Raw genomic sequence first — 21,976 nt, 5'->3', positions numbered from 1 at the left:
GCCCAATACAAGAGTACCCGCCCTTGAAAAGTAAATTGGAAGCAATTATTGCTGTCTCATTGAAGATATTAGTAGGAGATGAGGTTGGACGAACGACCTTTTGGTAAACTGCATGATGAACTGTCATCATAGCTATTAGTCAGACCAATTCGAGCAGCTCATCTAATATAAAAAGACTAAACAATTTGACTATTCTTAATTCATTCTTGACCAATAATTACAATAAGGAATAGTCGTACCAATGCATTTTAATGCATCTCAACAATAATTGTAGCTGGTTTTCCACATTAGGAAATCAGCAACTTTAGCTTGGTGGGGAAACGCGAGTGGTGCCAGAAACATGACGGCGGCAGAAAAAAAAAAGTTGGAGATGCGCAATCGGCTGATCTCGCAACTCGCCTCATGCCATTTCCCACCTCTTTGCGAAAATCTTTTCACCCAAATCTTTTCGCCATTGACACTGCCGCAGCCAATTGCGCAGAGTCAGCAAGACACAGCTCTCAACCATGAAGAGAAAGGCTGAAAGCCATGCTTCTGGCAAAAAAGCCGGCAGCAAGAAGCCCAAGACCAGTGAGCTCTCTTCTCTCTCTAGCTTTCCTCTCCTCGTCGTTCTTCTGCTGAATGCTAACCTGTGAGATGTAGCCATAAGCCCACAAGATGCAAAGAAGCGCTTTCGCAAGGGTCTTTTCGATGACTCCGTTCTAGAATCATACACGAATGAATACGCAGAGTCCTCGCCGTACAAACACGCCGTCATTCACGAGCTGGTCGATGACAAGCTGCTCCGGTCGGTTCGAAGCGAAATCCGCGACAATGTACAATTCACCCCCAAAGAGACGGATATCTACAAGATCCATCAGTCCGGCGATCTCGCCAACCTGGATGGCTTGGACGACGAGTCTCTCTCCAAGCTCCCCTCGCTCCTTTCTCTTCGCGATGCCATTTATTCTGAGACGTTCCGCAACTACGTCTCTGGCATCACGGGCTGCGGGCCTCTGAGCGGCAAGAAGACGGACATGGCCATCAACATCTACACTCCCGGTTGCTACCTGCTCTGTCACGACGATGTCATTGGCAGCAGGCGAGTCAGCTACATTCTCTACCTGACCGATCCCGATACTCCTTGGAAGCCTGAATGGGGCGGCGCATTGCGTCTGTTCCCGATCCAGGAGATCAAGAACAAGGACGGTGAGATTGCCAAGACACCGCTTCCTGACGTGGTCAAGGTCATTCCTCCTGCCTGGAACCAGCTGAGCTTCTTTGCTGTCCAGCCTGGCGAGAGTTTCCACGACGTCGAAGAGGTGTACCACGCCGAGACAAAGGAGCAGCTGGAGAAGGAGGGTGGCCGCGTGCGCATGGCCATTAGCGGTTGGTTCCATATCCCCCAGATTGGAGAGGACGGATACATCGAGGGCGAGGAGGAGAGAAACGCAAAGAACAGCGGCCTCATGCAGCTCCAGGGCAATCCTGCTCAGTACGATGCGCCGCAAGCACAGCCTGTCAAGGTCGAGGATGGAAAGGACAGCGAGGCCGACTTTGAGGAAGCAGACCTGGAATTTTTGCTGCAGTACATTGCGCCGACGTATCTGACGCCCGATACGCTGGAGCAAGTCTCGGAGCACTTTGAAGAGAACTCCAGCATCACGCTCGGAGACGTGTTATCCAAGAAATTCTCCAAACGCTTGAAAGATTACATCGAGGCACAAGAAAAGGCCAGCCTTCCCGAGGAGAGCTCAGCCATTGAAAAGTCTACCTCCTGGAAAGTGTCAAAACCACCCCACAAGCACAGATATCTCTACCAACAGCCTTCTAAATCAAGCAAATCTCGCAAATCGGCGGAGGAATCCCCTATTTCAGAGCTTCTGGATAAACTCTTCCCAAGCCGTCAGTTCCGTAACTGGCTGCAAGTCGCAACCGGCTGCACCATTGAGAGCCACGACGTCATGGCCAGACGATTCCGCCATGGAATGGATTACACTCTTGCCACCGGCCACGAGGGCAAGCCTCGCCTGGAGCTCAACCTAGGCCTCACCCCAACAACCGGCTGGGGAGACGCCGCCGACGACGAAGAGGAAGACGAAGAAGCTCAAGCTGAAAAGGAAGCCAAGACTAACGGCAAGAATAAGAAGAAGGGCAAGGGCAAGGCTAAGGCCGTGGAGGAGCCAGAAAAGGAGGTCGTCGAGGTTGGTGGTCATGAGGTGTACATGGCTGGTGACGACGACTCCAACGAGGACGCAGCAGTGTACAAGTCTAGCGGGGACGATGACAACATTTTGTTCTTCCAGGCTGCGGCATGGAACAAGATGACGCTCGTTCTGAGGGATAGCGGTGCCCTCAAGTTTGTAAAGTATGTGAGCAAGAAGGCCAATGGCGACAGGTGGGATATCTCGGGTGTATTTGAAGTAGAAGAGCGAGAGGAAGATGACGAGGATGAAGATGATGAGGAAGAGGAAGAGGATGAAGAAGATGACGAGGACGAGGACGAAGACGAAGAGGTGTTTGAAGGGTTCTCGGATTAGAAAGCGGGTGCAAAGTTATGACAAGTTAAGGATTTATGAAGCATCCATGAATGCTATAGAAATTGTATTTTTACATTTGGTTGATTTTCATAAGCCTCTGTCTCAAGGCTGGGTATCTAAATATCTCATGTGCTTGTTCTCCGTAAATTGCGCCTTATCCATGACCGTAATAATAATACAAGTAAGTCTCCCTGTGTCCAAATAGACCCTGTCCTTTCAACTTTTAAGTTGGCGTCAAAGTCTCTGCAAAAATATCTGACAATTCTGACCGCAAGATTTCTGTGATGCCTTGAGCTTCCTCGCTTCTCCCAGATTGCTTCAGATGATTGACCGTATCATGGCCTAGAAACGCGATCCACGGTATTGTGCCCATGCCCGTAAACTTGGCAAGGTTCAGTTTCTCAGGACCCAGTGCCTGCACCAACTTGCGCAATCTCTTCTTGTCATTGAAGAACTGCAGAGCGGGAACGTGGTCGGGATGCGTTGGGTGATACAAGTGCAGATGCGCTGTTTCTACCGGGAACGCTCGCGGGAGCCGTTCGGCTGTGGCCATGTGTGCTTCGAAAAGTTTCTCTGTTGGCATTGCCCTACTGTATGCCTCTACAGTAGATAGCCAAGACACAGATCTCCATGGCTGAACGAGGAGTTTGGGGAGTGAAGGATTATGCTCAAAGAGCCGCTCTGCCTCAAGGATTGCCTGAATGGCCGCATCGAGGTTTCCGTAGTGGGACTGGCTCTTGATGCGGACAATCTGCGATAACAAAGAAGACGCACGAGCAATGCGCTGCTCTTCGGTGATGCCTGCGGACTCGTTCATGGTGCGTACGATCCATTCCCAGGCGACTCCCTCCAGCTCCTCAGCGACCAGGAACGGAACCAGTGCCCGAACAAAGGCTGGCTTGTCCAGGAACTGAAGGTCGCCTTCCGCGCCGGATGATCGAAGCCACCGAACAACTCGGAGAGCCGTGTCCGAGGATGCGGCAGGGGAGTTTGCCTCCGCAGCAGCCTCCATCTGATGCCCCTTGGCCACCAAGCAGCCCGTGGCAGCCTTGAGCGTCATCATGCCCCTTGACACGGCATGGTCAAACACATCCATAGGGTCGCGATCCGACACCCACATCGCTTTCGGCAAGTGGGCGGCATTTTGTTTGTTGCTGCTGTTGTCATAGCTGAACAAAGGATTGGAGAGAATAGATTTCAGATGCAGAGTTGCGGCAGACCGGCGAGTCTGCAGTTCGGCATCTCCGGTCTTGACGGGCGCTGCGGTGCTGTCCGAGGACGAGCGGCCGTATTCGCGGTCTAGCTGGCTTCGAAAGGACGCCTTGAGGCCATCGAGCAGCTTCTGCGACTGCTGCTTGGAGATGGGCAGGGGTTCGTGATAGCCGGCGAAAAGCTTCCGGAGCGACTGCGCAGACTTGGTGGAGAACATGATGGGATTTAGATTGATCGGGGGTTATTCCTTGGAAAGTTCAAATGGACCAAATAAATTTGTACAAGTAATATCCGTAAGCACTGCCCAGAAGGCAGGCTGAGCAAGGGAGACAAGCTGTGCGGTGCAGCTGCAGGGAGGTTTGCACTGTCTCGAATTCGAGGCTGTTCCAATGAATCAAGCGATATGGATATCAAAAGGCAAGGCAAGGCTACATTAGCCTCATCATGACATACGGCCGAGTCATGTGATACATGGGCTGAGACTGGCCTCCAATTGAGAGCTGCGGTGGAGCGTCTGTTCGCTAACTTGCAGTCTAAGGGCTGCTGGAAGGATGTACTTGTACGAGTACTCGTACAGCGACTTGCCACGTCTTGATGCTGGGGCTGTGGCTTGGTGCAAGGAGATGAGTTGGCGAGTACTGGTACAGACACGGTGGCTCTTTGTCAGCCTGGGCATGCGTAAAGTCAAGTTCCAAGTTCCATTGATTCAATGACCGAAAATGTGCAGATGATTGGAAGCATTGACGGCTACCTGAGTAGAGGCAGTACCTGTACCCGTACGCAATACTGCAGACCCAGACTCTCTTACAGTAGCACCTTGTTAGTACAGGTAAGGGTATCTCCTAGTGCAACTAACCGGTCCCTTAGTAATACTGGGCCATGGCGAGGCTGGATGAAAAGGGAAAGACAAGGCGTGCGAAGCATATGGCTGTCTCTTGCGGCTGGGCCAATTGCAGAGACTCAGACTCATTGCCGGCAGGCCATGCAAACATTGTCTAGGTCTCACCTGTGCCCTGCCTCGCTATTCCAAGACACAATGGGCTCGCAACGGCCCAACTCGATCAAAGCTTGGGAGTGGAGGGCTGCCGAGCACAGTGTTGACAGCACGGCTTGACAGGACTAGCCGCAAAGTTTAAGTGTGCGGGCGTCAGCTGCATCTTACGAGTCCCTGTGGGAAGCAGCACTGTGCAGATTCACTCGGCACAAGGTGCCTGTGCCAGTCCGGGTGCCCTTGCGCACGATCTGCGATTTCCAGCTCCAAGTACACAGTGCTGTCAGACAGTGCGAGATGGAGAGACAGCAAGCCTCCATTGCCCCAGACTATTGGAAGTGTCTTTGTCAGTTTGAGTTGACGTGACCATCAGCGTCAATTCATGCGATACAGGCCGAAAAATAGGTGCACATCAAATTATTCATATCATTAGGTGATCAATCACGTCAGTCAATTCGTATCTGTACATGTTACTGCATCCCGCCAAGATGACTCGACTAAGCCGTGCACGCAGCCTCGTGCTGGCCGGTGGGCGGCGGGCGACGGATCAGGCAGCGGCCAGAGCCTGCTCCTAGCCCTATCCGAGCGCTGAACAGCTCGCCTACCGCCCAACTTGCCCCTCCCTTGGGGCTCCTCTGGGGGGCGCCTTAGGCGGCTTTGGCGCTGGATCTGGCACTGTGTTGCACCGAAACAGGTACCTGCTGCTGGGCTTTCAACGCGGTCAAGGGGGGCGTCACCAGGCGCTCAAGCCAAAAAACCTTCGTGACCAGCCTTTCGTCTGCTTCCGGGCAAAACCTCGTGCCCTCCACCTTTTGACCTCCCTTTGCCACAACACCACGCACCCTCAGCATCTACGGCTCTCTCCTGAGTACGCTCGGCTCTGTTCTCTTCGTTGTTGTTTTTTTCTCCTTCTCTCCATCTTTTCTTCTCTCATCTCTCTGCTCGTTGCACCGCTCTGCAGAGGCCATCTGACGGGCCACTGCACAATTGCCACTTCCTTCCCATCTCCACATACCACACCTAATCAGCTTCCCATGTCTGAGGTCATCTCACGGCCATCTGCCTCACGCGGCAGAGGCTCCGGTCGAGGCGGCAGAGGGGGTTTCGCCGGTCGAGGCGGCCGCAGGGCCAATGGCGATAAGTTGGATCACAAGACCGCCGACGACAACTTGGGCACCTTTGAGGATGAGGGGGAGTTTGCCGAGCTTCGACAGCAGTATGGCGGCAAGACCTCTGTGATCCGCGAAATGTTCCCCGACTGGTCTGAGGCCGATATCCTCTATGCTCTCAAGGAGACAAACGGCGATGAGACTGAGGCCGTGACACGAATGGCTGATGGTACGTTTTGGGAGACAAATTTTGCTGCTTGCTTTCCCCCCCAAAGATGTTTCCTTTTCCCTTTTGCTGCCTGGAAAACAAAAAGCTCGCATACAGCAGCTCAATCCTAGAGAAACAGCCGAATTCACACGCTCGTAGCTGCTCAATTCCATGTTCAATTGCTAATGACGATTTTTTCTTCTTTCCTTTATAGGCACCATCTCCCAGTGGGGCGAAGTCTCCAAGACGAAGAAGACCGCTCGCACCAAGGCCAAGGACACATCCTCCGCACCCGTCAACACTGACTTGTCAGCCGGCGCTCGAACTGCTCGTGGTGGACGTAATGCTTCCGACGCAACTCGTGGCCGAGGCAGAGCTACCGACAGGGGTGGACGTGGTGGACGTGCTCGATCGACTCATCCCACCAACGGATCTCGAACCAAGGAAAACCAGCCGCTGTCTGTGCCTACCGAAGAATCCTCCGCATACAAAGACGACACGGCCAACGGCCTCGAAGAGAAGCCCGTTTCTGTTGAAAAGGCCATCCCCGCCGAGCCCGTGAAGCCCGTTGCTCCCCAAGTCAAGACCTGGGCTAGCATGCTTCGGCAGTCGACAGCTCCCAAGGTTGTGCCGGCACTTCCAAAGGAAATCCCTGCCCCCAAGCCCGCCGAACCCGTAGAACCCGAACCCGTCCCCGAAACCGCCCCTGTTGAACCTGAACCTGCCAAGCCCGAACCCGAGGCGGAGCTTGAGGCCACTCCCGTTGTTGCGCAGGCCACTCCTGTTGTCCCCGCCGCCGCCGTCGAACCAGTTGCTGAGATCCAGCCCTCTCAAGATGAGCTCACTGAAACCAATCTCGAACAGGTTGTTGATGTCTCTCAGCCACCCGCGACAGACACTGCTGCAAGCACTGCTGCTGACTCTTGGGACCCCCGACAGAGCCCTCCCAGCGCCAATGCCACTCCTCTTTCAGCCGCTCAGCAACAGCACCAAGCTCAGAGAACCGCCACCAGCGGTTATGCTGCTACTGCCTTGAAGGCTACTACTGAGAAGGCTGCCCCCCGTACTCCCAGCTTCCAGCGACGAGTTCTCGACCAAGAAGAGGCTGTCCGCATGCCTGGTAACCGTGAGGTGGATCGCGCTGCCGTGCAGTTCGGTGCCTTTAACCTCGAAGACGACGAAGATATCGATGGCGAGCGTGAGGAGGCAGAGACTCGAGCTCAACCCCCCGCCGACTCGCCTGTTGCCATTCCTAGAACCTCTCTTCCTCCGGCTTCTTCTCAACCCGTTGCCGTACCGGAAACCTATGCTCCTAAACCCACGACTGCTCCTCCCCCTGGAATGACACCTATTGGTATGCAAATCTCTCCCCCCTTTCTGTTTGAGTTGAATTTTTCTTTCCCCTCTCTTGTCCTGTTTCCCTTATATGAACCTTGTGTCCTTTGATCCTAATCATCCACGTAGCCGCTGCCGCTACCTCGGTTCAGGCACCTATCCCCTCCCAGCGTATGTTTCATTTGAGGTTCAAGGTGGTTGCGAGTATTTACTAACAATTTTCTCTTCCAGCTGCTCAACAGCCTATCCCCAACGCTCAACAATTCGGTCGATACGGTCAGGCCGGTCCTCAGGACATCTCGGCAGCTCAGCAGAAGCCGCTGGATCCCTTCAACCAGGGCGCCCCCGCATCTCAACCGCCGTTCGATAACTTCGCGGCTCAAACTTCTCAGCCTCCCGCACAACAGCCCGGTGCAGCCTTCTCCTCGGCACCTAGCGACTACTCAGCCTACTACACCGCAAACCCTCAGGACCGAAACCCATACGCCTTTTATGGCCAGCACTTTGGCCAGCAGGGAGCACACGCTCAACCGGAGGGTGTTTCCTCGCAACAGCGGCCCTTTGGAGGCTACAACGCCTCTCAAACTGATAACTTGAGCCAGTACCCGCAGAGCGCTACTGGCCACAACCAGCCAAGATTTGGCGGCAGCAACGAGAACCAGAACAGCGGCCACTCCACTCCCAACCCCGTCACGCAGGCTCAGCAGCAGCAGCCACAGCAACAGGGAGGCCCTGGTTCTCAGCCTCAGGCTCACGGGCAATACCCCGGATATAGCCACCCATACTACAGCAACCCCTACTACCACCAATATTACTCTGCTGGATACGGCCAAGGAGGATTCGGTCCGTATGGCAAGGGTGGCATGTATGGACAGCCTTATGCCAATGCTCCGTATGACCACACCTCTTCCCCTGGAACATTTGGCCCCTCGTCCCTCCACAGAGAGAGCCCTCTTGGCTCCGGCCTTGGCGACTACGGCCGCGCTGGCTCTGGCCAGCCAGCCAGCCAGCCTGGCCTAGGAGGAAGCAGCTTCGGTTCCACCCACGACAGCTTCTCTCGCGGCGCCTCATCCTTCCAGTCCCAGGGACAGTCCTTCAGCAGCCAGACACAGCCAAGCACCGGATCTTCGGCCGATGATCTGAAGCCGTTTGGCGAGGCCAAGACCTCGTCTGGCCCCTCGCCCTCTCTTCCTCGACCTGGCTCTGCCACGAACACGGCACCCGGTGGACAAAGCGGCAGCCTCCCGCCTCCCCAGACGTCCCAGATGGGCGGTGCCTATGGTGGCTACCCGAGCCACCTCCAAGGCCACGGCCTTCATGGTAGCGGCGCATACGGCATGGGCGCCGGTGCCGGTGGCAACCAGCACAGCACCCCCTATGGCTCTTACGGCCAGGGCGGATTCGGCAGCGGAGCCTACTACAGCGCTGGACAGCAGCAACAGCAGCAAGGCCAACAGCAGCAGCAACGCGGCGGCTGGGGCGGAAACTACCATTAGTGGGGTAGATGCCGTGAAGGGAAACGACGAGGGCGATATCGCCGCGAGCGGGATGGGATCGCGCTCGTCATGAATCCAAGATTCGCGAAGGGGATGTGAATATCCCCCACCCCATCACTTTTCTTATTTTTTACTCTTTTTTTTTTTTTACTTACCCTTGTTCTTTATTACAAATGGACTTGTGTATGTGCGCGTGCCACTACACTAAACGTCTTATGAGAGGTTGATTTCGAGGTACGGGAGAGGGAACAGGGCAGCACCTACATGTGTGCCCCTCATGCAACTAAGGATCGGGAATGGAGGCGGAGAGAAAGAAAGGAAGTCTTGCTCAAGTCTCTTACTCGTTGATGCAAACGTGTACGATTGTTTCTTTTAATTTCATTTTTTCGAGAATCACCTAGAAGAAAGCAGGGTGGGCGGCTTGGGCAAAATGGAAAGAAAGGGCTACGAAGATGGATGGGGAGCACGGATTTGTTTGATTGTCGTTCCCGCTCATTTGTTCCCCCTTTGGGGACTCTCGAGGGCAACCGAAAAAAATTGACTGGTTTTGTTGTGATTTGACGCATGGGTCTCATTCACTTTTTTTTGGGAGGGCCTTTTTTCTTTTTTTTCCCGCCTGGGTATATTAAGTCGGCGGTCGTTTTACGGATAGGGCAGGTCATTGAAGAAGCAAATCACCATGGGAGGGGATTGAGATGCTTAAGTGGACACGGCGAATAGGCAGTCAACAAAAAAATGCAAACGTTTGATGAGTGCACGAACAAGACTGGTTTTTGATGTTTGATGCGTTCCAATGGCAACTAGCCATGTGTTTTTGTGATGTTTTATCTTTAATTTTGCCGTAGACGGTTGTCATGTGCAGACTGCTGAACAAGAGTGAGCGACAATCCGCGATTTTGGTATGGAGACGGGCAGGAGAATACGGCCGAGGTGGATGGATTGATGCAGTGCCCAGTTGGTTGCGCGCGTAGTGAAGGCCCGATGACTCTTGGGGGGGGATCAAGACAAAATAAGGACAGCTCGGAAACTGAGTTGCATTGCTAGCTGCTAGCTTATTCTTGGGAGAGTGCCGACGGATAGATGTATGTAATGTTGATGCAGTTTGTTTGTGTAAGTCATTGAAGCTGATAAGACGCCAGTAATAGTGTCTTTATCGGAATTGTTGGAAATCTTCCTGAGGCAACGTTGAGAGCTTCATCAAAATGTGCCTTTACTAACTTGGGAATAATACCGATCCAGTAAGATAAGAGATGGACCATCTGCCGATTCCAGCAGCTAAACTTACGATTGTAAGAGAGGCGCAACAAGGCCACCCTTGTATCATTCTTTTCATCTTACCGGCATGAAAAGTCGGGGACGCTGGAACTCATGTGAATCTATAATGTCCTATTTGCCGTTTGTTTTCCCAAGTTTTTGGATGGCCGGGAGCCGGGGGTGTGGCTTGGCTTGTGGAGAGAAGATGGGCTTTACCGCAAAGCAATGGAATTCGGCATATATCGCAGCGCTTGGCCCGGTCCGAGATTGTGGGATATTACTAGGATTTTTTATTCACGTATGCAGATGGGTTGTAGTGACAAGGTTCTCTTATTTTATCTTGATCCTGGGGGAGTTGATGTCATATGATGTAGGAATGATATATGAACGGTGTCCTTTCTCCTTTTTTATCCCCATTTGACTTTTGGATTGGCGTTTGCATGTTTTGGTGCAGCACGCAATACGGTTGGGATACTTCGTATGGGGGCCGCCGTTTGCACTTGATCCCGCCGAGAGATTTTTTCCTTCTTTATCTTTCCTCCCCTGTGTATGCCCACGGACTTATCAGGAAGCGAATGAGAAGAAGATAAGCTGGATTGTCTTTCTCAATTGAGATTCAATCTTGTATTTTCCCTTTCTTTACGTCCTGGTTTCTCCTGTTTTGTTCAATTGAAAGCCGCCCGCCGGGGGTAACATCAATTACGTACTACCCAAACCGGCGCCGGATCTCTAAATCTTTTTTCACGTTGTGTTTTTTTAGGGGAGCTCCGGTTCCGCTCCGCTCCCGCGCCGACGGCAGGAACGACGCAGGTCTCGGTGACACATGGCGGCTCTTGCCAAAGAATTGGGAATGAAGGCGGGGGTGGAAAAGGACGAAGATGCAGAAGTGAAATCTTCGTCTTCAATTACAATTCGATCAATCGGTGATGGCGATGATGACGGGATTATTGAGGACGACAAACAGGCGGCAGTTGCGACGAGCCGGCGCGTATCCTCGAGTTTGAGCAGAGAAGGAGATGATGAACGAGATGCACGAGATGGAGATGGAGATGGAGATGGAGATGAGCCAAAGAATGATGCTGATCAACATGTCTTGACGTTATCGCGAGCACGATGCATCGCGCTGGTGGCCACCGTCACGGGCGCTGCGTTTCTCAATGTAAGTGCAATGGATGAAACCTGCATTGATGACACAAACTCATACTCTGTCAACTCTACCATCTCAACTCTACAACTTACAGTATCCACGCATCACCGACTGACTAAACCATCATAGACCCTCTCCCTCCAAAGCGTCGTCATCATCCTCCCCACCATCGGTCGCCATCTTTCCATCCCCGAGAGTCGACAGCAATGGATCGTCTCCTCCTACTCGCTCACCTTTGGCTGCTTCTTGTTATTTTGGGGCCGTGTCGCCGACTTGTACGGCAAACGCCTCATCTTCGTGCTGGGCTCCATCTGGGTGACGGTAGTCATGGCTGCGAATCCGTTTGTGCCGAACGAGATTGGGTTCAACTTATTCCGAGGGCTTCACGGCTTGGTAAGGGTTTCCCGCATTCCTTCTTGTACTTTGATCATAGCTAATCATCTCTTGTAACTCAAGGGGGCTGCTGCGAATGTGCCCACCGCGATTGGCATCTTGGGCGTCACGTTCCCCCCCGGCAAGGCAAAGAACTATGCCTTTGTTGCATACGGTATGACTACCTTATCACTATTTCTTTGTAGTATGCTTGTGTGAACTGAACTGACCTTCTTCATCCATCTCTCAGGTGCCGGTGCCCCTCTCGGAAGTGTCTTTGGAAACATACTGTCCGGCTTCATCGCCGAGTACTCCGACTGGAAATGGGTCTTCGGCGCTCTCGCCATCATGGGCGCCGTCGTTTCCATCTGTGGCATCCTTTTCATACCTGCTACTCCACCGCCAGCATCCAGTACCTACAGAAAAGGCCCGGCTTCAATTGACTGGATCGGTGCTACCCTCGTTACTGTTGGCCTCCTTGCTCTCATGTTTGCTCTAACCGAGGGCAATGTTGTAGGGTGGAATACTCCCTGGGTCCCCGTCCTCATCGTCGTTTCTATACTCATCATCGCTGCCTTTGCCGTCTGGCAGTGGTATTTGGAACGCAGATTAACGTCCGCTGTTCAAGCCGAATTGGATGCTAGTATTGTCGAACAAGGAGATGCCGTCTCGTCACCATCGGATTCCCGCCGCCCTTTGCCGCCAGCTTCGTCTCTCACTCCGCCGCTCATCAAAATCTCCATATTCCGCAACCTCCAATTCAGCGCTGTAATGGTCATCATGGGCGTCTTTTTCGCCTCCTTCAACAACTATCTCATCTACGCCACCTACTACTTTCAAGAATTCCAGGGTCTATCGCCCCTACAAACTATGCTGCGGTTTATCCCAACAGGCGTGGGCGGTGCTACCGTTGCCATCATCGTTTCTCAGATCCTCGACCGCGTGCCCACCGTCTTCATCCTCATAACCGGCAACCTCTCGGTCTCAATTGCATGTCTCCTGTATGCTGTGCCTATCCCCCCGACGACTTCGTACTTCGCTTGGGGCCTTCCTGCTATGGTCCTCTCCGTCGTTGGTGCAGACACTACGTGGCCATGCCTCACTCTCTTCACCTCACGTGCTCTCCCGAGAGAACATCAAGCCGTTGGTGGTGCGCTCATCAACGCCGTTGGACAATTCGGTCGATCCATTGGCCTCGCCCTCAGCACGGCAACTCAAACCGCCGTTATGGCCAACGCTCGTGGCGTTCCTGTCAAGGATGTTGGAAGCATAAAGGCGTGGGAACCGGAATCTCTCAAAGGCCTGCGTGCGGCTTCGTGGATGAATTTCGCCCTGGGAGTTGCGTCTCTGGTCGTCGTCTTGATAGCCTTTCCAACGCTGGAGATTGTGGGCAAGGCGGAACCTACGCCAACCAAGAAGCAGAGCGAAGGAGTTATTCGCAATACGAGGAGCGAAAAGCAGGAGGAAGCAGGAGACTCTGAACGTAACAGAGCATGAGTCCCTTTTTATTACAGATTCCTTTATTTTCTCTCTCTAACTATTTTTTCGCATTTTGCATATTGGAATGACGAATTAGAGCATTTAGAGCATCACGATGAGACATGAGATATTCACCCGTTGGAGTAAACAGATGCATTTACGATTAGAATGACTTTGTATATATGAAAAGAAATAAGAAATTCTTTAATATGCGTCTATGCAGTAGTATCTATTATGATGCCTTATTTGCTGGTATCGTCCCCCTTTGTTTCCAACTCTACTCCTCTGGGTATCATGCTGTATCATAAAGGAGCGTAAAAAAATCAAATGGAGAATGAGCGACCAGGACAAATGAAATCTTTCTCCCCCCAAACCCCATGAATTTGCTCAAACCTGTGAAAAAACGCCCAAATCACTGCAAAGAAATCATCCATCTCCGCTTCCCCCTTCACTGCCTCCTGGAGATGTCAATCTCGATTTGGTCGAAAATGTCGTCTTCCTCTTCCTCCTCCTCCATTCCATCGAGATCCAGCTCATCGTGATCCCTCGCCATCTTCGCAAGCTTCTTCTTCACAACAGGATCCTGCTCCATCTCCTGCCACAGCTCAAGGTCCCACTCCTCAACATTATCACCAAGCCGCTTCTTCTGCCAGGGAGGCCAGTGCCACAGACCGGCGACGAGCATGGCGCGCTTGGCTGCCTTGAAGAGCAGCTCGATCATGCCCATGAAGGAGAGGACGATGAAGACGGTGGACCACCACACGGCGTCGGCGCCCCAGAGCTTGGTGAAGGTGTGGCGGATGTCGTAGACGCCGGATGGGGTGGCTCCGTAGACGCCGTCGAGGAAGGCTAGCCATGCGAACCAGCCGGCTGTGGTGACGAAGAAGCAGGCCATGACTACGGCAGACTTGTAGTGGGTTTCGAAGATGCTGCTCCATTGTTAGCTCTGTTTCCTATTTTGGTGATATAAGTAGGTAGAGAAGAAAAGATAACACTTACAATAGCTTCCAGTTGATCCACAAGACACCGACCGTAAACACGAGGGATCCAATGGCATACAGATTTTCATCTTTGGGAGCGGGTGACACCCATCCATAGCCAGCCCAGATGCCGTTCCAAGTAATCACGCCTTCAATGGCAGCAAGCACCATCCATCGCATGTACTTCCAAAAGTTGAGACCCATGTTGCGCTGGCCGTAGATGTAGAGCTCAGGTATAGCCAGCAGTGTTTCCGCGGAGAGGTCTTGTTCCCAAATGCCCATGCAAATCGTGCACAAACTGGTAAACAACGTATTGAAGACAGTCAAACTGGCTGATTGGTAGAGCGAAGTGCCGGTGTAGCCATTGTACCGCTGATACTGCGCCGCAGGGAGGTAAAAGAACATTTCTTTCCAAAACGTGCAGATGATAAACTTGGCAGTGCGGATATAGTTCCATCTTCCATGGACGAGGAGCAGCCGCTGCAAGAAGCGAAACTGCGCAATGGCGTAATCTGCTACTCGGGCGGCCTGAAGTCCCTCCTTTCCTGATATACCAATACCGACGTGGCTGGCCTGGATCATGGCGAGATCGTTGGCACCGTCCCCAATTGCAAGTGTAAGGCCTCGACGATTCTTGCCTCTGTACTTCTTAAGTTTACTCCGGACAGTTTGAACTAGAAGAGCCTTTTGGGCTGGCGATGCGCGGCAGCAAATGACTGAATCTACCTTGAGCATGATAGCAAAGAACTGCACCGAAAGGGCTTCCGACTTTTCGACAACAGCCAAGGTTTGACCATCTATGACGACCACGCTGTGGATTGAGCCGGCGTGCAAATCTTCAGCCATGGCCGAGAGCTGCGTCTCGAGAGATCCCTTTGTGACGTCCAGGATGTACAGGTCGGAGCCGGGGCGGCAGATACGGGCGGAATGAGCAATGTTGATGGCTGTTTCTCGCTTGTCTCCCGTCAACATCCAGATCTTGATGTTGGCCCGTCTCAGCCTGTCGATAGTTTCTGGCACGCCCTTCTGCAGCTTGTCCTCGATCGCGCTACCACCAACGAGCTCAAAGGCTTGTTCAATCATCTCGCCCGCGGCTTCGATTTTCTCCTGTCGATCGGTAAGACTGGTTGTGGCATCGTCGTAAAGCTTCTTCCAGGACCTGTACTCTTGCTCGGAAACAAATTTCTGGGCAAAGAGAAGAGTTCGGAGACCCTCAGTTGCGAAATCATCCAGGTGCTTAAAACACTTTGTAAACACCTCAGATTCGTCAAAAATCCCAGAGTCTTCCAAAAAGGAGAGGCGAGGATCCAGCGGCGGCGGTGCGTGAGGCGACATGGGGCCGAGAAGATGGCGATTGGAAATATCAAATGAAGCTCCGCGAGAATTCACATTGAAGGATGGGCGTGGTCGTTCCTCGGACCGACGAGTAAGCTTGTTCAGTTCAAAAGACTTGCTTCGGTTCATTGACGGCCGGTGCACACTTCGTTCCCTAGTAATGGTAGGATTACGACGAACACTGAAACTGGGCCGTCCACCAAAGCTGTTTCGGGGCTCGAGCTGCTCGCTGCGACGGAATCTTTCGTGCTCAAGATCAGCGCTCTGGCGAACCTCGGTTGCTTTTTGCATGGCAAGCGAGGACAGCCTCAGACGAGGCAGGATGGCTGAGTCGGCGCCCTTGCAAATGACTGAGATGCGACCATCGGGATATCGGACGACAATGGACATCCTCTTGCGGGCACTGCTAAATTCGATAATGTCCAGGATATCATACTTTAAACGCTCAACACTCCCATCGGTCTGGGTCACTTGAACCGTGATTTGTTTCGAATTTCGTTGAACAACCGAATATCCCATTTCTTGAGCGGCCCTTACCAAAGCTAGTTCATCCGGAGAGGCGGCTTGAAAGTCCATTTTCCCGTCTTTATTTTCCGGCAAGCATGAGTGGCATAGCGCCATGGCAAGCAGATACTCTTTTGTTTTCCTGGTAAAAGCTGAATGCGGCCGCGATTTCATGTACTCAAGCAAGTCCGAGGTGTTGACATCAGGCTGAACATGGTCCGGTCGGCCCGTTGATCGCCATTGAGATGAAGATCGCCTTCCTCCCATTGACGGCCTTGGAGACATTGGTGTGTCCATAGCCTCAGGGCCGTCCTCGTGAATCACAACCGAGAGGCGGTCCCTCCGATACACCGAAGGGGAACGGCTTGGGAATTCAGGCTCCTTAACAATCGACGAAGCACTATCAGATCCATCCACCTGTGGCTGGGGTTCCAGATCCATCTCATGGAGCCAGACAGTACCAGCAACACTGATTTTGCGAAACTTCATGACATTGTCCGTGAGCGTGCCCGTTTTGTCTGAAAAAATGTATCCGACCTGACCGAGGTTCTCGAGGATAGTGTTTGTGTTGCATCGTGCTGGTGTATCTGACTCCTCGTCGTACATGTCGATATCCGAATTCAAAAGAAGCAACTGTCCAATCTTGACGATTTCCAGACTCACATATAAGGATAGGGGAATAACATTGTTGAACATGATGATAAAGGCAATGATAATCTCGTGGAAGGGAACACTGGCATCGTTCAAGTACCAGGAATGCCGCTCGGTGCTCTTTTGCCAGCGAATATAGCCCATTGACACTCCAACGGAAAGGATGACGACGTAGAAAGCGAGTGTGATGACAATTCGGTTCACCACCCTCTCCAGAGCAGGCTTCTTTGCCTTTGGGTGCCTGTTTGAGTTCATGCGTAGCTTGCACTCCTCTCCGGTGTTGAGAACGATTCCGATGGCACATGTTGTGTTACGAAGTACGCTGCCACGATACACTATTTCGTTAAGTGTCAAGGGCATCGCCTTTTCGTTGACCGTTACTTTTCCATTGAAGCTGAACAAATCCGGATTCGGGTCCTCGGCAACGAACTCGGCAGCACACTTGGCAATGCCTTCGATGGTGTCACATCCCTCGAGCGCATGGCACACCTGCTTGCTCTTGAGATTCGTCTCGCCATCAAGCGCCATAGTATCAACATAAGCCAAGTTGTTTTCACCATCGCTGTAGAGAAGCGCAATATCGGCGGGTACAGGCTCGTCGCGCGCAAGTCGGATGACATCTCCGACTTTGATATCGGCCCATCTCGTCGGCACCCATCGAACACCTTGAAACTCTTCGTCGGGAACAGGCAGAGGCTCGCTAGTCGTTTTCGTATGGAAAGGGTTATATCGATCCAGAAAGTGTGCCGGCCTAGATTTGCCAGTATACTTGTCCTCCTTGCCGAGTATCGTCGCAAAGTTTGCGTTTTCAACCTTGTCCAGCCGGTGTCTTCGATAGTCGTCGTAGCCTTCCTTAAACATAGTCAAGCAAACGAAGAACAGGAGGGGAAGAATCGTCGTGTAGGAACCGGTCGTTGAGAGGCCAGGAATCTGCAGCCAATTTATTAGGTACGGAAGCAGAAGAAGCAGAGTGGCAGGCAGAACATACCATTTGAGGAATTCCAACGCAGAGGAAATAAAAGTTGCCCACACGGGTAAACTGGAAGAAAAGCTGCTTGGGAATAAAATTCCACAGCGTATAGCGAGAAGTGCGAATGCTGTTGGAGATGTACGCCTGCCCGCGCCGAGTATCGATCAAGGGCTCGTCATTGTCGAGTCGCAAGGGAATCTTCCTGCCATCCTTTGAGGCGGCCAGCTGGCCTCGTTGCAAAATGGGCTCGACGACGGCCTTCTGATAGACCGAATTGGCGACATGGCGAACGCGCTGGACGACGGAGGTCTTGGTAGGAGGAATTGCAGCCTCGGCGCAGCTTCGAGGGTATTCGGCGACGCTGCTGGCCTCGTTGGACGGGGATTGTTTTAGCCCATCGGCCATGATGGCGCGATGTGATTAAAGAGATCGTGGTCAATCCCCAGGAAACCTCCTTTTCCACCCCAGATAAATCGATAAGCGAGAGGAAGGTTTGCGACGCTAGAACCCGACTCGGTCGACACAAGCAACAGCTGATGTTCTCATGCCGAGAAAATGCCCGGCTTGCGACTTGCGGATCGGGTCACGCAACGGCGTGGTCTGAGCGACGGCTAAAAAAGAAAGTGGACGCAAAATTCAACACAAGCAACAGCAGCAACAGCAAGGGCGTGCTCTGTGCTGGGTGTAATATTATAACGAGGTGAACCTGAACGGCACGCTGTAAATAATTCCTTAAACGACTGACGAACGGCACAAATGCTAATGGCAGAGCAAAAGGCCAGATTAGGAGCGATCAAGCGTTTGACGCGGTTAACGAGTGAGGTGGATTTTTTCCGATACGGCCAGCGTCGTCGCAATACGAAGAATGACAACAATGAATGCACCACGACACCATCTCTTGGTGATGGGCTCGTCTTGGTGGCAACTTGGAAAAGGCTAGCGGTCGGGCTACTGTACTCGTACAAGGGGGCTGACCAAGTTACTGGACGCAAGCAGAGACGGCCAACAGGTTACTGGACGACGTGCCGCTAGCACTGCTAGACTAGCAAGCCACAGGTACTAGCATCCACTGTAAAGGCCCGGCTGGTGGTTGCAGTAGCGTCACAGGCCCTTCTGAAGGAATTTCCACCACGTGGGGCGCTGGGGGGGTTATTGGACGGGCCTTTTGTGACGGTGTCATGCACGTTGAGATTTCTGGGGGGCTATGCAAGAATTGACTCGGAGGGAGACTATTTAGAGGCATAGACAGGCAGTAGTTTTCCCGCGATAGGTGTATGCTAGTCCTGCAGCATAGTTGTGAGTGTTATATCTATGTATTATGACCCAAACTATACATCATCGATTTAGAGACGAATAGACTCGACGAAGGTTATCCGTACCTAAGGTTTGCACCATGGGAAACTCCGTGCCGCCTCTTATTTCGTATCGGCCCTCGGGTTCGCTGACGCGTAACCTTCTCCATTAGCCATAATCAGAAGTTGTCCGTGTCTCCATAGCCCAACGTCAAACCATGTCTCGTTCCCCACAGGTCTTATGTGTCAGAAACAACCGCCACGCAACGTACCAGAGGAGATCCGGGAATAAACACATGGCGATGAAATAATGAGCATTACGGAGTATCTTATCCAGTATACTCCGTACGGGGTAATTGATCTGCACACTTCCAAGTACCTGGCGATCCAACGTCCATATACTGTGCAGCCTCACTCCGTCGTCGTGGCAAGTATTACTCACTACACTGTCTCAGCTTCACCGTGTGATCCAGATTTTGTCTGAGCATGCCATAATATGTTCTACCATTATCATTAATTATCCATTACCCATTACGTGTACCAGCAAAAGACATCAAATTGGAACAGGTAGGCCACCGTTTCCAGAAAACTCACTGCCGTGACGTCACCCGTTAGACAGTATCAAAACGGAATGGCGAGCAATTGGCCTGCATGCCGCTTTCGGCGTTCATCAAGGTTCTCTTCCGCCTGGGCTACGATGCACGCAAACAGACATTCACTAGATATATAAACCTTCATCCGCATATTGTTCCAATCCTGGTGGATACTATTATGATCTATACAGCCTAGAATATCTGTTGCTATAACGAAAGAAACCCACTGCCGGATCGATCAAGACGAAAAGAATCTGCCCATTCCGAAATTCAAAACCCACTATTGTTTCCCTTACTACCATCTAGTAAGAGAGATAATTCGTTTGCCGTTCTCAAATCTCTAAATCAAAGCATCAGACAGCGCAAAAGCCAGATAGCCAGTTCAGCTAGCTCTGCCCCGAGGCGGTTTTTCTTGCCCCAGCAACAGTATAAAAATTTCCATTGTACAACGGCCGTAAAAAAAAGCAAGGCAAAAACAAACAGATCGGCGGTGTGTCCCCAAGCACATATGATATTGTTTGCCCCAAGACGCGAAGATTTTGCTTTCACACTTGGACTTGCGGGATGTTCTCCATCTTGCCACCCTCCTCAAGCCATTCCTTCTTTATTAAAGTATCGCGGTAGGCGAAGAGGAACTTGTAAGCCGTCTTGACTGTTCCATCGCTCACGCCAGTTTGCTTAGCAATAGGAGCAGAGGGACGTGGCTCTCCCATGAGGTGGCAGGCCATGTAGATGCAAGCCGCAGCAACGGACAACGGTGATCGGCCGGCCAGAGCAGAGATGTCGGTAGCTTGCTCTGCGAGATCTCGGGAGATTTTGGATATCTTTTGCTGGTTCTTGAAACCCAGCTGAGACACATAACGGCCACAGAGATCTTCAGCGCCAACAGACGTGTTTTCGTAGTTGGTGACAGTGTTCAATCCAGTAGCGCCCTCGCCTTCGGTGTCTTGGATCTTTTGCAGGAAGTTCTGTAATTGCTTAAAGACTCTGCCAACCTCCTTCTTACTAACGCTAGTAAGGTTGAAGATTTCCCTAAACGTTCGGGGCACGTTGTTTTGTCGGCATGCGATGAAGATGCACCCGGCAATGACAGCTTCCTGCGGCTTGCCCTTCATGAACTTGTGCTTGTCGACGAGCTTGAAGATGTGCTTAGCGGCATTGGAGACATTTGCTCCCATATTGATAGTCTCGCAAAGCGCAACAATCTCCTTGTATGCCTGCATCAGACCCTTCTGAGCCTTGTCTGCGTTGGCGTTGTTTTGGGTACGGGACAGGGCCTTGTGAGCCTTGGATTCGGAAAAGGCGACAGTTGTGGCCAGATGCTGACCCTCGACGAATTCATCCTGAGGTCCACCAACACGGCTTGGATCATCACCTCCCTGGTCGTCATTGGCAAATGTACGCCATTCAGACCGAGTATCGATGATGCGAGTGCCAACGACGACACCGCAGCTCTGACAGACCATGTCTCCGCTCGAAAACTCCTCGATCAGGTTCGGGGGGTATTCTTTGCAGTCGGGGCAGCAAAGCACATTGTTCAGGTCTTCTTGGAACCCAGCGCCATTTGCAGCACCAGCTCCATTGGCATTCGCGCTCGGCAGCGGCGGCGGAAACATTTTGGACTTGTAGGCCCTCGGCTGGTAGATGTTGGTGATCTCGTCAAAGACTTTTCGTGCTCTCTTCGCTTCCTTTCTTCGGCGCCGTAGCTGCTGCCTCTTCTTCTCTACTGTGATTCTTACGGGGGAGTTTGTTTTGAAAGAGGATCCTCTAATCCAAAGTTGATCGTTGAGGACTTGGACAAAGAGCGGTGAATGCAGTTTGACGGTCGCGAGCCTCGTTGGCTTGAGAGTGAGAGAGAGATTGACGGTAGCCTCCGACTTGACAGCAGAAGCTTTTGTCGCCGGTGGCTAGAGAGAAAATATTCTTCTCTTCGTCCTTATTTGGGAATTTTTTCTTCTTATTTTTATTATTTTTTTTCTTCGTTCGAGGCGCTAGACGCGGCGAACACCGTCCCTCTCCTGAAGACCTGCCGATGGCGAGGAAGCAACAAAAAGCGCGACGGTTTTTTCTTCTTTTCTTTTTTTAACTATGTAAAGGGGACCTTTTCTTCGGCCCAAAAACACCCTATAGCGCTCGTGCCGTCGGGTGATGGAGCGAAAAAGGACGTGAAACTTTGGATGCGTAAACAAATGGACTCTGCCGGCCGACCTTTCGGAACCAGTGAAGGCGTCTGAGGTTGTATCGACCGAAAAAACTCAGAGCATCGATTAGTCGGCAGAAGAAGCGGCTGAATTTGCTCCTATCAACGGGCTTTGTAGGGCAGTGAGCGTGGTGAGGGAGCGTGGTCCAGCTTCTGGCGGCGAGAGAGTGCGAGAAAAAGAGGTTGTTTGGGAGAAAGATTTGAATGAGCGGCTGGGTGACGAAGGCGTTGTATTGTAGGTCAGGCTGGAGCAAACTTTCGGCCTGGTTGATCAGGTAGCCAGGGAACCTTCTGGAGGGTGACTCAGCGAAATTATTATATAATACCGT

General features: G+C 52.1%; 6 protein-coding genes across 6 annotated transcripts; 3 read left to right on the top strand and 3 right to left on the bottom strand.

The window, feature by feature from the left end:
* Positions 1 to 506: 506 nt before the first annotated feature.
* On the top strand, positions 507 to 2,631 carry V8C40DRAFT_282076 (oxidative DNA demethylase; the record flags this gene model as incomplete). The annotated part of the gene is made up of 2 exons (XM_083221724.1): positions 507 to 570; positions 643 to 2,631. 2 exons carry the CDS (start codon positions 507 to 509, stop codon positions 2,517 to 2,519), a joined length of 1,941 nt encoding a protein of 646 aa, XP_083069110.1. The 3' UTR covers positions 2,520 to 2,631.
* On the bottom strand, positions 2,552 to 4,131 carry V8C40DRAFT_254454 (uncharacterized protein). The gene has a single exon (XM_083217825.1). It carries the CDS (start codon positions 3,946 to 3,948, stop codon positions 2,743 to 2,745), a length of 1,206 nt encoding a protein of 401 aa, XP_083069109.1. The 5' UTR covers positions 3,949 to 4,131; the 3' UTR covers positions 2,552 to 2,742.
* Positions 4,132 to 5,756: 1,625 nt separating this feature from the next.
* Positions 5,757 to 8,870, top strand: V8C40DRAFT_269469 (uncharacterized protein; the record flags this gene model as incomplete). The annotated part of the gene is made up of 4 exons (XM_083220087.1): positions 5,757 to 6,060; positions 6,254 to 7,393; positions 7,504 to 7,545; positions 7,606 to 8,870. 4 exons carry the CDS (start codon positions 5,757 to 5,759, stop codon positions 8,868 to 8,870), a joined length of 2,751 nt encoding a protein of 916 aa, XP_083069108.1.
* Positions 8,871 to 10,831: 1,961 nt separating this feature from the next.
* On the top strand, positions 10,832 to 13,311 carry V8C40DRAFT_83572 (major facilitator superfamily domain-containing protein). The gene is made up of 4 exons (XM_083223498.1): positions 10,832 to 11,283; positions 11,401 to 11,664; positions 11,728 to 11,818; positions 11,894 to 13,311. Exons 1-4 carry the CDS (start codon positions 10,948 to 10,950, stop codon positions 13,138 to 13,140), a joined length of 1,938 nt encoding a protein of 645 aa, XP_083069107.1. The 5' UTR covers positions 10,832 to 10,947; the 3' UTR covers positions 13,141 to 13,311.
* V8C40DRAFT_254445 (uncharacterized protein) lies at positions 13,278 to 18,460 on the bottom strand. The gene is made up of 3 exons (XM_083217824.1): positions 17,581 to 18,460; positions 14,122 to 17,522; positions 13,278 to 14,051 (listed from the first exon to the last, which is right to left on the bottom strand). The coding sequence occupies exons 1-3, from the start codon at positions 17,965 to 17,967 to the stop codon at positions 13,571 to 13,573; spliced, it is 4,269 nt and encodes a 1,422-aa protein (XP_083069106.1). The 5' UTR covers positions 17,968 to 18,460; the 3' UTR covers positions 13,278 to 13,570.
* Positions 18,461 to 19,565: 1,105 nt separating this feature from the next.
* V8C40DRAFT_83548 (transcription factor SUA7) lies at positions 19,566 to 21,161 on the bottom strand. Its single transcript, XM_083223497.1, has one exon. The coding sequence runs from the start codon at positions 21,061 to 21,063 to the stop codon at positions 19,993 to 19,995; it is 1,071 nt and encodes a 356-aa protein (XP_083069105.1). The 5' UTR covers positions 21,064 to 21,161; the 3' UTR covers positions 19,566 to 19,992.
* Positions 21,162 to 21,976: the final 815 nt, after the last annotated feature.

This window comes from Trichoderma camerunense (genome assembly GCF_050948025.1).
Source record: "Trichoderma camerunense strain CBS 138272 chromosome Unknown V8C40scaffold_19, whole genome shotgun sequence".
Lineage (NCBI taxonomy): Eukaryota > Fungi > Ascomycota > Sordariomycetes > Hypocreales > Hypocreaceae > Trichoderma > Trichoderma camerunense.
This window is presented reverse-complemented; position numbering and strand designations above follow the sequence as displayed.

Coding starts and splice junctions, on each gene's coding strand:
- V8C40DRAFT_254454 (XM_083217825.1), bottom strand. CDS start 3,948: ATGTTCTCCACCAAGTCTGCGCAGTCGCTCCGGAAGCTTTTCGCCGGC.
- V8C40DRAFT_83572 (XM_083223498.1), top strand. CDS start 10,948: ATGGCGGCTCTTGCCAAAGAATTGGGAATGAAGGCGGGGGTGGAAAAG. Junction 11,284..11,400: donor CGGGCGCTGCGTTTCTCAAT/GTAAGTGCAATG, acceptor AAACCATCATAG/ACCCTCTCCCTCCAAAGCGT. Junction 11,665..11,727: donor TCCGAGGGCTTCACGGCTTG/GTAAGGGTTTCC, acceptor TTGTAACTCAAG/GGGGCTGCTGCGAATGTGCC.
- V8C40DRAFT_254445 (XM_083217824.1), bottom strand. CDS start 17,967: ATGGCCGATGGGCTAAAACAATCCCCGTCCAACGAGGCCAGCAGCGTC. Junction 17,523..17,580: donor GCGTTGGAATTCCTCAAATG/GTATGTTCTGCC, acceptor AATTGGCTGCAG/ATTCCTGGCCTCTCAACGAC. Junction 14,052..14,121: donor TGGATCAACTGGAAGCTATT/GTAAGTGTTATC, acceptor ACAATGGAGCAG/CATCTTCGAAACCCACTACA.
- V8C40DRAFT_83548 (XM_083223497.1), bottom strand. CDS start 21,063: ATGTTTCCGCCGCCGCTGCCGAGCGCGAATGCCAATGGAGCTGGTGCT.